Consider the following 19,909-nt stretch of genomic DNA (forward strand, 5'->3'; position numbering starts at 1 on the left):
TAGTATAAAACTTAGTTTGGTTATAACTTTAAGAATATGTATGTCTATTTTATTAATAAGGTAAATATTCAAGGATCTTATAACTATTTTTCGATTGAAATTAATTAAACATACTAGTGAAAATTATAATGAAAATGTATCAGTTATATCCGTAAAGGGAGGTTAAATATATAGTGGGAAAAGGAGAGGTAGGGTAATGTACAGAGTAAAATAGATTGTAGCCGACAGTGTTTGTCACAGGGACGAGCTTAGTAATCGTTTCGTGCGCGCATGATGATCATCAACGCGAATACTCAATTGACGTCCTTGTTTTTCGTTAGATTTTTTTAGCTATTATTATTTTGATTTGAATTATTCATAATTCATATATTTAGAATAATATTGTTGTGAAAATTAAAATTATGGAAACTGACAAATTAAATGACAAAGAAAATAAAACCAATGGTGATTCTCAGCTTTCTATGGTAGAAATGGGAGAACTTAATCACTGTTCAAGACCATCAACATCAGGAGAAAATAAAAGATCTGGGTAAGAAATAAATTTAATTTTATAAAATTTAAAACATTAGAATTTGTGAAATTTGTATTATAAATTAAGTTTATAGTTTATAATTATGATGTTCAACTTCAAAATATTTCTATGAGAAAAAAAATAAAATATCAACATTAAAGAATAAATATTAATAATTATATTAAGTAAAAATAAGTAGTATATAACTAAAAATTAAAATAATTAAAAATATTAAAAAACAAATAGAATTTAATTAAAGAAAAGTAATTTATGCTAGGTATTATTCTAATCATATTAAAATTAAAATATTAAACTTAAAATCAATTACAACTTGTGCAAGAATAATAAAACAAAATAAAGCCTTACATTTTATTGTGATCATTTTCTTTTTTATTTTATAAAACACGATTTTACTATTTAAATATAAATTTTAAATAATTAAAAATATGTGAAGAATACAAATAGTATAATATTGAATAAAATATAATTGTACGTAATTACTAATAATTAGTGTGCTGTTAAAAGTTTTTCAAATTAGTTATAAATATTTTATAAATTGTAATTTCTTGATTTATAAGAATACTCAATGTATAGAACATAGAGGGTTTTATAATATTTATTTAATATACATATTTCATTTTTTCATATAATATTCAAGTAATATTTGGTAGGTTATAAAATATTAATAAATTAAAATCCAAAATATTTAGACTAAAGGTTAGAATAAAACAAATCAACTGTCATAAACTGAAACCTAAATATGTGTAAAGGAATTTTGAAATCATAAATAATTCACTTAGAGTATTAAAGCTTGTAGAACCCCTTATAAATAAATGTTATTAAATTGTTACCTACTCTAAAATATTTCTTCACAATGTATTAATAAATGTTAATAATAACAAGACAAGGTATCTATATTGTTGGTTAGTGTAAAATTATTTCTATATAAAAATATAATTTGAGCCATTTAAATAATTTATATTTTAAATAATTGTATTACATCTTTTGACCTCTATAACAGTATTAAGTCTGTTAATATTAACTATTGTATACTATTTAATATAAATAAAAATAAAAAAATAAAAAATGAAAAATTTACATAATTTATAAATAAATTTATTTATTTAAATAGATATAGAAAAATCTATAAATTTAAAACGTCGTTACAAGTAAAATAATATTGTTTATATAATTCTAAAATAAATCAACTAGGATTATATTTAAAAGTTTTAAGTTATAAAAATATTAGTTTAATTTGATCATAGACATTGATAAATTTAAGTATGTACCAATATATCTACGACTATACTTATTACCTACTAGGTAATTGAAATATAATATTAGTGACCATAATTTTTTGAGAAGTTCAATCTAAATATAATAATTATTGATAGCTTGACCTAAAAAGAAAAAAGTACTGATAATTTCATTAAAAAAAAAAATACCAGTCAAAAGGTTAAACCAAAATATATGTAAGATTATATTCATTATATTTTTTATAGGTACTTGAACAAAATAAAAAAAAAATAGATATATTAACAATTAAATTATATCTATGTATAATATAACGTTATAAATGTATACAATTAAATAATTAAAAAAATAATAATAATAAATAATATTTATTTATATTGTGAATTATATAATTTTAAAAACAATTATAGCATGAACACAAATTATTTAGAATTATTTAAAATGTTTGTTTAATAATACAAATGTTTTGTTATTACCTATTCATAAATATAAATAAGAATGTGTTTTCTAACTTCGATAAAATAGACACATATTATTAATTATTTTACTTAACAAGTGTTTTAAATTAAATTTAAAAAAAAAATGTCTCGCTATAATGATCAAACATTTCATCATATATGGCTTCCTTCTTTTATATTAGTTCAGAAATTCGAAATTGAATCTCATGTATTGTAGATCAAAGATTTTGCAAACAATATACCAAGAATACAATTTTAAAGTAATAAATTTATATTTTATTCAATAAAAATATAGTTTATATTTTATTAAATAAACTTTATTTAGATAAAAGAATATTGTTTAACATAGTTTATTATTTTACCTACTTAAAACTATTTTATGGTATTTTAATAATTATTCTTACAGATTTTGTAGTTATTAATAATTTACTTTTATTTAAGTTTGGTATTTAATAATCATATCATATTTATGCTTTTTATAGTATATTCAATATTCAAGGTAATAAATTGTATTCATTATTTTGAAAAGTTTAACCTATTTTAAAAATATATTTTGTACATAATTTTATATCATTGCAAAATAACTTTTTCGAAAAAAAAATATTTACAAGGTTTTATATTTTCATAAGATTTTTTTTTAATGATAACATGCATTTTTAACTGTACATATTTCAAAGCAGAATATTTTACAAACTATTTTGATATACATGGTGAATCCATTATGATCTGACCCATTCAAATGTAATTTTAATGTAAAATTGCCTTATCTCTATGATACACCATTTATAAAAATTGAATTTCGAGTGAATAATTAGGTACATAATTAGCGAAAAATATTTGAAGTTTGAAAGATCAGATCGTAGTGAACGAATATTTAAAATTTTTAAAAACATTTTTTTTTTTTTTTATTTTACCTGATGACTTAATATTAAGATTAAATAGTTTATATATTTCTAATTTTATTAATCACATTTACACTTTTCGGCAGTATACTGTTAGATTATTCCAAATTTGTAAGCTTTGTGAATAACTCAGACAAGTATAATTTTATGAATCCTAAACCACATTAAATTGTATTATTTGTTACAAGCTATTTAAACTTTTCAACATAAATAAAATCGTCTTTTGAATATTCAACCATATTTTAATTTTTTTTTAAATTATTTGCATAGAAAATTGCAGCATTTAAATAAGTTCTTTATGTAGTAATAACTAGTTTTTGAGGTAAAGGTATGCCAATATAAATGTTATAAGAAACAATTATATTATATGAACGATTTTCTAAAAATACCTATTGATTTGTATAAAGATAAAAATAATTGTCATCTTTATAACGGCTTTATGGTATTATCACGGATTATCTGTTCGTATTTAAATCGGTACTAGTACGTAATTACTTATAGGATTTTCATATTAAAAAAATTAGGTATTTAAGTAAAATAATTTGTACTTTAAACACATAAAACACATAAAAATGCAAACAATTTCAAAAAATTGAAATATAAAATTAAATATACTTCATCTATGTATTTGATCATATCTAATTTATCTTTTGTAAAAAAAAAATTTCAGTATCAATAGTATTATTTAAATTAAGTCTTAAGTTGATTTAGTTACAAGTACAATTATAATTATATTCCTTCAAAATTCTATTTTTACGTTTCGGAGTACTCAAAAAAAAAATATTCTACTTCAGAATTTGAAATAAAAATATACTTTGTAAAAAATAAGTGAAATAAGTAAAAACATAAACAATTATTAAACATTATAAAAATATATTTTTTTCAAAAATATTGTTTTGTAAAATCATCAAAATATATAGAACATATCGTTTTTAAATAAATGGTGTAGACACTGTAACCTGTAGGCTTATTCAACCCTAATAGTTGTTTAACTATTACATTTAAACTACTCCAAAAATCTCAATTAACAATTTTGAACGCGTAATTGTACAATTTTAAAATCTTATTTAAAAAAAGTGGGCAAGTGGATATTGCTCTGCTCTATAGTAGAGATGGAGAGTAGGTCACTATAATAGGTGTGTTAAATTTGAATGCAATGACAGGTATCATTGTATACGGAAAACGATTCTGAACAGAGATGATTTGTCAGTCTAGGATAATTAGACATAGAATATTTTATGAGATTTCATAAAAAATCAAATTTCATACATTAATAACATTTTTTCTATATTAACGCTGGAGTTCTTTTTTACAGTTATTTGAAGGAAAATTTATGGAAAACCTTGTATTAAATTTTAATGATTTTTTGGAAAGCCGAATTTTTTTTATCGGTATTTCAAGAAAAATTTTTTAGAAAAATCGAAAATTTCAATTGTTTGCAAATAATTTAAAAAAAGTTAAATTTAATCGTAAATAGATAACGTTAATATAAACATTTGGTGAAATTTTTAAGTATTTAAAATGCTTCGTTTTTGAATTACGGCAAAATAAAAAAATCGATTTTGTCGAAAACTGATTATTATGCGTAAAAATTCTTGTTTTTCCGTTACTTTTTTTAGGGTTTTTCCTGGCGCTTTTGAAGTACTAAAGTACCAACTAGATGTATCCCAAAATGTGATGACAGACACAAAAAATAACACTTATTGGTTTTTAATTGCTTTAACTCATAAGCTATTGCTACTAATATTGGTTGAATTATATATTTTTTGTAATTATTTAGTATTTTTTCTATCTTAACATTTATTATACATAAAATTTTTTTTGAATGTATGACAAATACATCTAATAGATAATTTAATATACCATTATAAATTAATCATAAAATATTAGTAGTATCTAATTTTATTAACAGTAGATAAACATTTAAATCATTTAATATTTTGAATAAAAGCTCTCCACAGTAGTTACTTTTATGTTATATTTTATATGATGATTAGCTATATGTTTGTTATTAGTCTTATATGCATAACTTGTTAATTTACTAAATGTATTACATAATTTTATTAAATAATATTAATGATAATTATATCTAGATTATTTGATGTAAACATAAATATATCATTATTTACATATCAAAAAATTTTTTAATCATTGTAAAAACTTAAAATACTATAAAAGTAAAATTATTCTTTATATTGCTATGTATAGTCTGACAAAACCATGTGAAAAATAAAGCTAAATTATCCATATTTTTACACCTATTTAACATTAAGTGTTTATTTTTAAATAAATTCGCTGTGTTGGAGGTGCGTTTTGAATATTTTGGTCAAATTAAATCTTTCCATTGTCCTTTTTTGTTACAATTTTCCCTAAATAGTAGTTCTACTGCGTATCGGTGAATCCTAAATTAAAAATCATAAAACGAGTAGTAATGGATTGAGTTTATAAAATGCAAATAAATAAAAAAAATGTATCGTAAAATTTTAATCATTCACAAAAATTAAAAACCAACATATTTATACATTATACATGTTTAAATAATATTAAGTTAACATTAAAATATATTTTTTTTAAGCTTTTTTAATTCTAACACTGTATGAAATAATTTAAACAATTAATATATTTGTCATGCACAATTTAATAACAATTGACAATTAATTATCATCAAATTCAATAACAAGTTTTTATAAACTCCTATAGACTTATTAATTTATTTTCAGGGATTAATATCAAAATTACATTTTTCAATTTTGATTTCAATTTAGTTTATCAATTTTTTTTTTTCTAATTTAAATTTAAGAAGTCACTGTAATAGATGTGTTACGTGTAAATGTGTAACGATTTTAAGTGGAGTCAGTCATGCTGTATCATTAAATACATTTTATGAAATGTTTTTTGATATTAGTATTAGTACTTTGGTACATTGATTACATTTTTTCCGAAAACATAGCATTTTTAGATAACTAACATTTAATTATTTTTACAATATATTAAAATTATACCATAATAAAATTGTATTGCTATTAACTTTAGAGTCAATATCTTCCCCAAAAAACAGTATAAATAGATCCATTGTATAAATTAGTAATATCCTAAAATTAATCGATCATTGTAAATATTTCATTGCGTATGCCGTTTAGTTAAAGTTATGACATGCGTTAAAGTATAAGATCCCTATGGGTTTGAATTATAACAAAAATAACTAATTTTGTTATTCGTCGTTTAAATGGGTAATTTCTTCCAAATTTGAATTTCACTAAGTAAATTCATCGCACCGCTCAAAATCTAAAATATATAGGTAGATCGATTTTATAAATGTATGGTATTTATATTGTTGCATAATATTGATTAAATTTTTTCCCAACTTTTAATCAGTTTATAAACCATAAAGTTTTCATTTTTTTTTAATTTAAAATATTTTACATTTTTACGATTTTAATTTGGATTTCTGATTACTACCTATGAAAATTCGGGATTATCATTTGTGCTTTACATGAAGTGAATACGGCATGTGACTGTGAAACGGTTCTAAGAAAACAAAATTGCCAACCGATATATTATTAAATCCATTGTTGTATATATTGTAAATATAGTATTTAAAAATTATAAAATTATTATCTATTTTGATATAAAGTATTATACATTTTATTTTTTTTAATTTTACTATGTACTTTAAATATCATATAAAAATTTAGATTTTGATATTACTATCATTTTATAGCCGATTTTTATTGATTTAAATCTTTGCTTATTTTATTTAGTAAATATACATGATAATAAAATAGTTCCCTTGAAATAAGTATAATGAGATATATGTAGAGAACATCTTTTGAATGTCAATAATAATATGCACTCCAATTATTATCGATAATAAATACAATAAGAATACTTGTTCAGTTTTCCAAGTATTTATTTCCTCAAATCACAATGATAGTCATCTATAATATTTATATATATATATTTGTAAATACTCAAAAGTGTCTTGTATTATCCAATCAGACATAATAATATATACCAAATTGACATTTTCAAAAGGTTCACTAACCCTATTATTTATTGATATAATATTATTAGTAATATTTCTTGCATATTTTTTTGAATGGTTCACTATGTATTTTACTATGTAATACTTATTGTTTTTTAATATATAAATGTAAGAAAACTAAGCTTTCAAACAAGTATATATAATATTTGTATTAAATATTTATAATTTGTCTGAAATTAAAAAGTTAAAAGATTATAGTCTAGTGTATTATAATACAGGATTTTTTGAAACATTTATAAATTCTAATATACTGATGAAAGTAATTAGGTAAGATAGTTTGTGAAATAAAATATTAAAAGATGCATATAATATGGTTTAAAATTAAATTAAATTAGTTATATTGAATACTTTAAGTAATTAAGTTTCATTCTATTAAACTCTTTTATCATACATCTACAATTCTTTATTATTTTCATATAACAAGCTATAATTTTAATTTTAAATTGTTCATTTATTTATTTTTTGAAATATTTTGTTATAAGTACATTATATAATAATTGGGCTGACAGCTTATCAATTGTATAATTTAAAATTTAGGAGTAATATATTACTTTTTCATGTTGTATATTTACTCACATTATTTATCAGCATTTCATCCTTCTTCAACATTTTTACGTTTCTGACACTAATCCTTCCTATGTATTCTTGATTTATATTTTTCCCCCGTTATCTTATTAATTATATTAAATTGTATCTTAAACACTGTTTTTAAATAAAAAAAATCTTAAATAATGAACATTTTTTGAAAAAATATAACTTGGTTTAAACCCTTCAAAACAATCACTCTGTATATTATTTCATAAAAAATATAAAATATATGTCTTTTGGCAACTAACATAATAGGTACCTATATATATATATGGAGAGAAACGTATACGTAACATATATACATATATACAAGGGTAAAGCAATTAACGATGCCTATACAATGTTCAATACACAAAAAACGTTCGTATAAATTATGATAACCATTTGACCATTTTAAAATTATCTATTTAATAAATGATACATTTGATAATACTAATAACTACATATATAATAAATTAGGAAAATGTTGACTAATAAATGGACGTTGTGAGTTAGAATCGAATTTAAGAAAAAGAGCTAACTAATCATTAACTAAAATATGATAAATTTGTATGATTGTATGATAAATATTTTTTAACTTATTTTTCAAAGTTATAGTATCGTATTTTAGTAGTGTATTTACCTGTGTTGTCTGTCTAATATTGTTCTATAACGATAAATAATTTGTAAAATTATCTCAAAATTATTATTAAGTATTATTCAAATTTAAAATGCACAGTATATTATTATAAATTGTTATCATTGTTTAAGATTTAACTTCAGCTAATACAGTCATGTATTATGTAAGTATATAGTATTATACAACTATTTACAGATTTCTTTCAAATGTTAATATACATTATACAAGGTTAGTTGTTAGGTTTTTATTTTATATTATAACGTATATAATGTAAAACAACAGATAGGTGCTTATTATCTATATAATATTCAAACATAAAGGTTATTAATTACTCGTTTAAATAACATCGATATAAAAGGTATTTAAAAAAAGTTAAACTTTAGATAGGTAATTGTTATTATTTAGTGAAACACTATAAAATTATAACTGAAACTCCAGGAACAAATGTTACCAAATTAATAAATTAATTTTTAAATATTTTATAAAAGTAGTAAACACGGAGATTCATTAATGTCTATTGAAATTACGTACCTATCTGTATCAATACCAACTATTCATATGGTATATTGATTAAAAAGAATAATTAACTAAGGAACGAGGGATGTTATTTATTTTATATGATAGAAACTTACAAATATTAAATGACGTCGAATTTGAGGTGATATGTTTTTAATATAATGTTTTTTAGGATTATCAATATTTATAATATCTTCTATATTCATTATCCATTTCATTTTATTTTGTATACCATCATGCTCACAAGGCATTTCTTTAGTTTCAACTAAATAAAACAAAATGTCATACATTTTTTTGCACCTATGTAATAAATATGTTAAAATTTACATATGTATAATTATTAATTAATACATATATTCTGTGTGTAATCTATAATATCTATTTAACTAGATGACCAAATTGTAATAATATGATTTTATTTTAAAATTCAAAAATTAGATCATCAAAATGTTTTAATTAATTGAAGTAGTAATATACAGTTAAAGTGTATTAGAAACTAAGTTAACTAGGTAGGTATATTTATAATTTTAAGTTAATAATGTTCAGGTAAATATTTTCAGTGTTTTACCAAAATACTATTTTTGCAATTTAATTTTAAAATTACGTTTGCTGACATTATATATTAAATACTAGCATACTCGTATTTTAATTAATAATAACTAATTATTTATTAATTTTATCGGACTAAATTTATGCCTATGTCATTCTCTGTGATGACCTCTTTATTTAAAAAAAACTGCACGACGATTAAATTAGTAGTTTTGGAGTTTATCCCGAACATACAAACAAACGTTATCATTTTATATATTAGTATAGATTTTATACACTAAACACAGTTTTCCTTACTTTTAGAAATATTTTTGAAAGTATGCACACATTTTTTATTATTAAGGGACCTAAAAAATTGTAGCATCTTTAAGTTCCAAGATAACACAATAACTAGATCTTAATAAATCTTACTTAATTCATTGTTTTTCAATTAAAACTTAGTTATAATCATCAGAGTACAATATTATGTTGGAATATTATTAATGAAATGAAAAAATTATGTAATTTGATTTTTAATACTGCTTATATTTCAAACATATCAAGTTAATTGTTTATATACATTTTTTTCAGGTATTTGGTAACGCTAATGCACTTTATAAAAGGAAACATTGGTTGTGGAATGTTAGCTATGGGAGAAGCCTTTAAATTTGGAGGTTTATACCTAACATTGTGCATATTGTTATACGTTTGGTTAATTAGTGTCTACAATATGCATGTTTTGGTAAATTTTTTAATTAAATACATTATTTGAACTAAAAATATATATCTATTTTTAAAAATAATTAATAGTTTTTTTTCAAACCTTTTACATTTAGATCATATTTAGAAAAATAATTAAATTTTTTTTTACAGACTACATTAAGTAAGAAAGTTCAGAATCGTTTGCAAACCAAACGTGCCCCGTCATTTGGTGATACAGTTGAAAATGCATTCAAAATGTCTGATAAATGGATATTTCGAAGTATATCAAATAATATTAGGTGAGAATTTAATCTAATACATTTTACATTACACATTATTATTTTCTCTTTTTCATGTAGAAAGATTGTTTTTTGTAACATACTTATCACGCAACTTGGTCTATGCAGTGTATATATTCTATTTATTAGCACTTCATTACAGAAGGTAAGCATAAAAAAAGTTTATGCAATTATTATAATAATTTAAGATAGTTAAAATTTAATATATTCATGTTAAAGAATACGTACATAAATATAGATAATATACATTTACAACTACTTATGACATTTTATACACATTTAAATTGTGTACTTCAAAAAACACTAAATATATAATATATTTTAATATAAAGGTGCATTATTATAAATAAAATATCATATTTCTTAGTGAAAACAAAATCACAATAAATACCAAGTAGAAGGTATAAACATAGATACTTTATAAGCCATGAGGTCATCGTTATAGCTTTTATTGTCCAAAATTGTTCAGTCATGTCATTCATCTGAATGGCCTCGAGTCTCAAGTTCTGACAATATAGTTCAATTTACAATAAAAACTTCCATTATGAGTTTGATAATTATTTATCGGAATAGTTGTATATTATACAAACATACTATTATTTTTGAATTAAGTATTTAAATCTTTCAATATTTAATTGGAAAACCAAAAATTTATGAGTCCAGGTTCTAAAAAAAAAAATTATAAAAATATCGAATACTTAATTTATTCTACAATAATACCCTTTTTCTCAAAATGTATCCTCGAGTAAATGATATTTAGTTAGTTAGTATATTTTTTATAAACGTAATTTATTTTCTCTATTATCATAAAATATATGAGTATTAATATTCAAAAATAATATAATTAACTTTGATTTCGGAATAGAATTTCTAAAATTATTATTTACGGTTGTTAGAGGGATCATTATTTTTTTTAATAGAAAATATTGTATCTAGCTTTAGTTGATAATTAATGAGATAGTAGTTGTTGTGGTTAATGATTAATAAATACATATCGATATTTATGGTAGAATTTACATAAATTAATTTTGATATCAAAAATAAATATTGTAATAGAAAATTCAAAATATTGATATAGCTATAGTAAAATAAAATTTCAAATATTTAAAGATAACATAAGATTAAATAAAATAAACAATATAAATTAATTAATAATTAGAGATGTAAATAACTGAAATAACTAATCTTACATTAAATTATTTCGTTAATTTAATTGTTTTTTTTTCGGTTTTTAATTAGGTACATATTATTATGTATACTATAATTTTAATAACAAGCAAAATATAATCATTGATCCAAGAGATATAAAAAAAAAGAATTGCTAAACACAATAAATCTGTTTTTGTACATATAGCAATTATTCTTTTAAAAAAATTACGTTAAGTAAATATAATATTATTGTATAATATTTATTAAATACATTTAATTTGTATTGATATAGATAGTGTTATAAGAGTTTATTCAGTAATAATTTAATCTTTATTTATTTATCTATATTTTTCAATGTTTTATCTTATTTGTCTTCAAATTATTTTATTTTTGTTTTAATTATTTTGCAGCTGTTACTTCAATACTCGTATGAGATTAATATTCAAACTGTTTTATTATTTACAATGCCTTTGATAATGGTATGTGCAAGTTTGAGAAAATTGCGATTTATAGCACCATTATCAACTTTGGCCAATTTTGCATTGATTACTGGTGTCATTACGATAATGTATTATAGCTGTTCTGGGCCATCAGCTGAGAATGTTAGATATTCATATGCTAAATGGTCTGAATTACCAACGATGTTCGGAATAATTATGTTTAGTTTTGAAGGAATTGGATTGGTAAATATTTAATTTAAACTACATTTATTTAAACGATTGAATTATTTATGATAATTTTATTATGTATAATTATAATTAAGTACATAAATCAATTTAAAACGTGTAATATTGTAATGGTAAGAGAAAAATAATAAAGATATTTTAATACATACGTCTCTTTAGTTTTAATTAAATAATTATAAACATAAAATAAAACTTAATTATACTATTTATAGGAGTAACTACTGACGGTATAATGTCGTTTAATTATTTACTAATCTATATTCTATATTTTGGACTAATAACTTACAGTATAATAAACGTGTTAGGTAGGTTAAGGATATCAAAATATACACTATTTTTAAACCTAAAGACTAAATGTTTGTAAAAACAAATTTACAAAAGTTTGAATATAAAATATTAGCTGTATTATACTACTACCTTATTTTCCCTAGGGTAAAATAAAAAAAAATATATAAAATAAGGTTACTCTGTGTATTTCAGTTTAAGTGTTCCTCAAATCTCAATTCACACGTAAGTCATTTTCTGTATGACTGGTGTGAAGACTAATCCGACAGAAATGAGCATCTCAACATAAGTGCATTTCTATTTAGAAAAAATGAACAACGAATGTAAACTACACAGATTTATATCATTATTAAGAAAATGTTATTAATAATGGTTAGATATTTTTTTAAAAAAACTCACTGTGAAATCCATTACTGATGGTACCCTAGGTGTATTTTTATTTCATTGTTCAATTTTCCGAGGATAGGAGTTTTGGGTCTAGATTCTAAAAAACTGTGTCTTAAACCTTGCCGGAGAATTAAAATATTCAATAGAGCTATCTAATTCGTATCATTTGATTCCATTCAGTGGTTTTGGAGAAGATGAGTAATATGCGATAAGTTACTATCTTAGGTTAGGTTAAACTCAATTTATTAGATACTTATACCAATTATACTTATATTAGTTATATTCAAAGAAAGAAACATCAAATATGAGTAAATTTCAATAATATTTTTAAAAATATTTCACGTTTCATTATTTCATACCAGATATTGTATATCAGCGTTTAGCATCATTATTCTAATATTATTTAATGATTTCGTATAAAATATGCATTATATGACGGCGTATGCAATAGGCAATTCTCCTATACATGTGTATTGATTACATTGTGAATTTATAAACGAATTTTATGTTTTCATAATATATAACTTAAATATAATTTTTGAATAAAAATTAATATAGTTTTCTATTAATGTATTAAAAATAGTAAATAATAAAAATAATAATATTGTTAATATACTTTGGGTTTAACATATAATTGTGTTTGTCAATATGTACATAGTTTAAAAACAATTAACAATTTAAATTTATTTTTATTAAAATACCTATATCTAAAATTGATAATTTATAAATCTATGCAGGTTTTACCTCTTTTTGCGGAGATAGACGATGATAAAAAGTTTACATCGTGTTTTGGAGTCTTGAATTTTGGTATGGTAGCTGTAATGATGTTAAACGTTCCTTTGGGTATGACTGGCTATGCGAAATGGGGAGAAGACGTAAAAAGCAGTCTAACATTGAATTTACCACACGATCATGAGTAAGTTAATAGATTAACTAAATAATGTAGTAATAATTTATATATTGTATACATATTTAAATATATTCTAAAAGTTTGCATGTATATTTTTCGGACGTTTAAATTATGTATATTTCAACGAATTAATTTGTAGTTACATATTATACAAAGTTGTAAATATTTAATATTTGTTTTACAACAGATTAACACAATTCGTAATAATCATGATGATATTGGGAATAGCTTGTTCATATGCACTTCAATTTTACCCTGCAGCTGTAATTGTCTATAGTGACCTTGAAAAAATCTACGGCCCGTTTAACCATCCTGCAATATGGGATTATAGCATCCGGATATGTATATGCCTTGTTACTTGTAAGTAAATATATTTGATATACTTATAATAGACAGTAGTCAATTTACTGAATAAAATACACTTAAATAGTTATGTATTATAATCTTGGTATACTTTTGGTGTTTAATATAATATATATTCATAATATAATTATTATTTTATAACTTTTTAACTTTTAAAATTGAATAAATATTGTTATCATTAAAATATAAATATGTCATGTTTTATACTTTTTAATGTTTCTAAAGTATTAAATTTCACGCGTATTTAACATGATTATACTCTTTTAATTAAATTAACAAGCTAGATTAATTTCATAAAAATGATATTAAATATATATTGAATCGTTTTTGAAATGAATATGACTTCTTTACACAACATTGTGATTACTAAAAAATATATGATTTAGATCACTTATCATAAAAAGGATACTCTATACTAAATAAACACATTTTGTAATCAATTTCACTAACTGTAGAAGATGTATTTAGTATTTTTAATTATTATTATTAAATAACGAATGAACCGACCGGCAACCAAACTAAGGTTAAGTACATAATTATTGGTTAATACTTATTGTTATTTCACTTCTAACTATTAGCTATATTATCTAAACTATATACATTTTATCTATAATATCGTGAACAGAGCCGTGCCGTTAAGATTTGGCGCCCAGGGCAAAATTAAAAATATTCGCCTCCTATTTTATTATGATTTTTTTATCATTATGCATTTTAATTTTTTTGGCGCCCCTTTAAACCATACCCCCAGGCCCTCCCTCCACGGCACGGCTCTGATCGTGAATTTGATTCAAAAATGTTTTTAGAGTATAAGTTATAACTCATGGCACAATATGGCAATAGAGTAATTAATTAACCTAAAGTAAAAAAAATATATTTATTTAAAAATAATTTTTAGGTTACCATCTAATTTGTTATTAATACGCATTGAGGCATAACTATGCGTTTATTAAATATCAGTTTTATGATAAGGCATTCATATAACTCGCTTAAAAACTGTAAGGATTTAGTATTTACATTTTAAGTATTAATAAACAAAAGCGTAGTGATAAATAAAATAATTTTACAATTATGTGTGTTATTTTTTTTTGTATGTCATTTCCTTTTGGATCACTAAAAATGCTTCAACCTTTCATTTAAAGGATGATTTCTAGTAGAAAATTGCATCTTGTTGGTACTTAAAGCGGAGAAAAGCGAAAAATGTATAATATTTTTCAAAATAATCGGAAAAATTAAAAAAAAAATTTTGGAAAAACGGGAATACATAGACAAAACTAGTGTTTGACAAAATCATTTTTATGTGAATGAAAAATCTATAATATTAAGTTTTATATTTTCACCAAAAATTAGTTCCACATACCGAACAACTAATATAAAATTAATTCATTATGGTATTATAAATAATTTATAAAATATCCTTATAAAAATAGAGGCTGACTTCTGTGTTTACGCTTAAAATCGTTTTTCGTAGACAATGATTATGATTGAATTTGTTTATACCACAGCTATTTTAATAACCTACTATCAATGATGAGGTACACTTGAAATCTATTATTACATTAAATATAATAATTATACATTACGTAGGTATTATGATACCTGTATTGTGATTTGATTGTATATTTTATTTTTATTTATGATATAACTATTATGTCATTTAGAAAATTAAATAATATTAGAAATGTAAAATTATAATTTGTTTTTATTCATTTTAGACCTGGCAGCTAGTACAGTCCCGCATTTGGACCTATTCATGTCATTAGTGGGTTCAGTAACTTGCGTTGCGCTCACCATGATTTTCCCTGCATTATCTAATTTGGCGTTCCGGACAAAAGACAAAGGTTCATTTTTCAGTTCATTTTTAGATATGGTAACCATACTTACGGCAGTGATCGGTTCAGTCACAGGAATTTACGCCAATACAACGGCTATTTATGAGGCGTTCTCTCAAAACCACAGTAACGGCTAAATCTGATTCAAAAATTGGTTGGTTGAAATTTCGTTCTACATAACTATTATGTCATAAGAACACCCTGTATACTATTAAATAGCCGTATTTTATTTTATTCTTTTATTAATAATCAGTTATTCCTGATAATAATTCTATTATTTAGAAAAATGAAATAAATGATGCGAAAGTAAAAGGAATAGTGAATAAAAACCGTCACAAATAAAATTATAAGATTAAGTGAGAAAATATATCTCTTGTAGAGCTATTATTCAGTATTAACGTTTTATGTTGCCCCTATTTTATCCGATCGAATATAATATATATTATATAAATATACTAAATATATATTTTTTTTAATTAATAGCTAAGCGACTGACCTAATAATTTGAATTTAAATTAATACAATTATATTTTACTGGAATTATATGATTTTATTATACAACTTTTATATATTTTTGTTACAATTTTGTTAATTCATCACATTATGATTATTACTGATGCTATTAAATTCAATTTAAATTTTAAAGTTTTAAATTTGATATTATCAAAGATATTTTTCATAACTATTTACTAATTCATATTAAACATCAATGATAAATATAATTAGGAAATATTACACATATAAATTTAACTTGAATTTAGATTTTTAATATTTATAATTTTTATGTTAATTTATTATTCTAATTTCCTTTTTATTATTTCATGAAAAATAGTTCTATTCGTTTTAGTGACTTATTTGCTTTATTATTTTGTTTGGAACCATTTTTCCAACTGATCATCAGTTATTCTTTGATATTACAAAGTTAATCGAATAACTACGTAGTTATTATTAAATGTTAAATGATGTTAAAACACATTATTTATGCATATTTTATACATAAATGTTTGATAATATTATATTATACCTATCTGCTATATTTTTATGTTACACTTTTACGTATGATAAGCAATTTAACAATATTTATATTTTTTCTTTGATACAAATTAGAATATTCTAGATTTTGCTTTTATAATTGAAATAATATAAATTGATTATAATCTGATTGTCTAAACATTAATTATATTTCCCTATCAATCAATTAATATATTTTTTATGCGATTTTAAATCAGCATTTTATTAGAATATAATACATCTATTCGCGATATAATGAAGCTCTATATAACAAACGAAACTGTCGTTCCATTAAAAACACCAAGACGTAATACAGATATAATACAGATATCATATAACAAATTCTGGATACAACAAACTTTTTTTCTCGGTCTTTTGAAATTCGTCATTATATCATGAATTGGCTGTATTATACAATTACACCTTTAAACCAGTATATGTATACACAGCTAGAATACAGACATATAATTCGTTTTTATTAATAAAGTTTGTATAATTTTATAAAATTTTATAAATATTTTTAATACTTATAAATCATTACGTATAATATTTTTAAAAAATGTACTATTTTTGACTATTAACTATTCCACATAGGTAGGCAATAAGTGTAGCTTATTTACTTTAATTGTCTACATCAATCAAACGGTGTTACCTTAAAATATTTCATAAATATATTAATCCTAGTACCTATTACATTTATAATATACAATACAATGTGTTTATAGTGATTTAAGCATCATGAAGTATTTCAAACGTATTTCCACGAATTAATTTAAAGGACTTATTTTTATCTTTTTTTTCAAGCATATGTAGCAAAACAACATTTTTTTGAATAGCGCCTCCTCTTTTTTTAGATCAAATTTGAAGTACATTATGTTGTTTAGACAACTTTAACTTGTAACGTTTTTTCCATCTTAAAAATTTATTAAATGAAAGTAAGTTTATGATTTGATTTAATTATGTATTGATCAAATTATTTTTTACTTAAGACTTTATAAGTTCCCATGCGATTAATACTTTAGCTCATCTTCAAATCCCAATCAGTCAATTTTTAAGATAAAAAATGTATTTTGTTTTGCTTTTTGTAAACTAAAAAAATTAAAAATTAAAATTGGTTCGAAAATAAGTGTAATAGGCATAAGCAAAATTTCAATAAAAAGAACTGAAAATGCTTAAGCTCTTCATTTTCTGGGCATAGCGTTGAATCACTGCTGAATGTGATATTATAAAAAATATTTAAAGGTGCTAGTACACCCTAAACGCCCCCTCCTAATTGCGCTTATGGTAACATATATTAATCCTTATTATGAAGTAAAATAAAAACTTGTTAAATACAAAGCTATATGTGTTTAAAATATTTCGTTTTAATATATTTATTTAAAAACCAAAAATAACAGATAACTTGTCATAGAATAATAATGAAATATGTATAAACCTTTGTTCATAGCCTTCATTTTCTTTAATTTAAAATCGTTATCATATTGTTAGCAAATAACAATTTATAACGAATTTATCATTTACCTAATAATTGTTCGTCATCTTTCATGTACGCTTTTTATTTTATTTTTAAAATTTATTTTATATGTGTGTATAATAAATAAATTGTCGTGGAAAGTGATGGCTATCGTTACGACCCTTCTGTACCTACTCCATTAATCCAGGCTAGTACAATGAGTGTTAAGTCGAGATATAGTTTTTAAGTTCCGTTTAGTATTGTTAATTAATTTGATTATTATTTTTTTAATAATATTTATTTATATCTTTAATATAACTATATCACATAGTAATTAGTAACATAATATAATTAATTTGGCATGCCAATAAAATATATTTGATGGGTCCCCAAATTTAAAATGTATTCTGTAATTTTCTTAAGATCAAAAAAGCTTAATTATAATATATTGGTACATACTTAGTATGTACCCACTACTCAGTACCTATCATCAATTATAATATAATAAAACCTATTAAGTACATATTTATATATATATATTATATTATAATATAGAATACTTGTGAATTACTGAATTGTAATGTAGTAATATTAAACTGGTTCCATTTATTTAGCTAAACGCATTTACTTATTAAGACTGAAATTAAATCTGAGAGTTGTTTATGTATTAATCCTATATCAATTCCATTAAAATTTTGAATTTATAGGAACCGCGAAGAAATTATGTTTGCAAAACACACTAGATTTTATTTATATATTATTTATATATTTATATTATAAGTCGTACATTATCAACATTGTATTACTTATAAAATTTTGTATTTTTGGTGGTTATTTTATTTGAAACTTAAACATTGGTACATCAAATATTATTTTTTTTCAAATTTAATTACATTTTTTATATAGGTGTTAAAGGGCATTTTTAATATTATTTATAAATAAAAAAAGATTAACGAAATAATATTTAATTCGAATTAATAAACTATCTGTTGACTTAACTGCTGAGTAATTTGAAGTTATTGAACTGTAGAAAAAGTAAATATGTATACAAATTAAACATCATTATTAAGCTCTTAATAAATGACTATTATTGTTTACCCCATTTTTCAGTAAAAATATTAAATATTTTTTTAGGGGAGCGATAAAAACAACCACTAGACCAGTAATTTGATTGAACCGTTAAATTTGAACACATTAGAAACAACCGAGAAATGGTTCATGCAATGGTATTAAAAAGTAAACCTCAAAAAATGGATGGTATACAACAGTAGTTCGTTTTTATTCGGTTGGCAGTCTTAATTACTAATACACCAATTTAAAGACTTAATTTGTTGTTTATAAATTACATCTACCTATATGTTATATGTATATACTTTTAACACACACACACATATATATATATAATGTATTGTAT

General features: G+C 21.9%; 1 protein-coding gene across 1 annotated transcript; it reads left to right on the forward strand.

The window, feature by feature from the left end:
• The first annotated feature begins 66 nt into the window (after window positions 1-66).
• LOC113552149 (proton-coupled amino acid transporter 2-like) lies at window positions 67-19,909 on the forward strand. Its single transcript, XM_026954865.1, has 9 exons — window positions 67-529; window positions 10,013-10,163; window positions 10,295-10,422; window positions 10,483-10,567; window positions 11,982-12,254; window positions 13,667-13,845; window positions 14,027-14,199; window positions 15,915-16,185; window positions 19,630-19,909. Exons 1-8 carry the CDS (start codon window positions 402-404, stop codon window positions 16,166-16,168), a joined length of 1,371 nt encoding a protein of 456 aa, XP_026810666.1. The 5' UTR covers window positions 67-401; the 3' UTR covers window positions 16,169-16,185; window positions 19,630-19,909.

This window comes from Rhopalosiphum maidis, chromosome 2, assembly GCF_003676215.2.
Source record: "Rhopalosiphum maidis isolate BTI-1 chromosome 2, ASM367621v3, whole genome shotgun sequence".
In the NCBI taxonomy this organism is placed as follows: Eukaryota; Metazoa; Arthropoda; class Insecta; order Hemiptera; family Aphididae; genus Rhopalosiphum; species Rhopalosiphum maidis.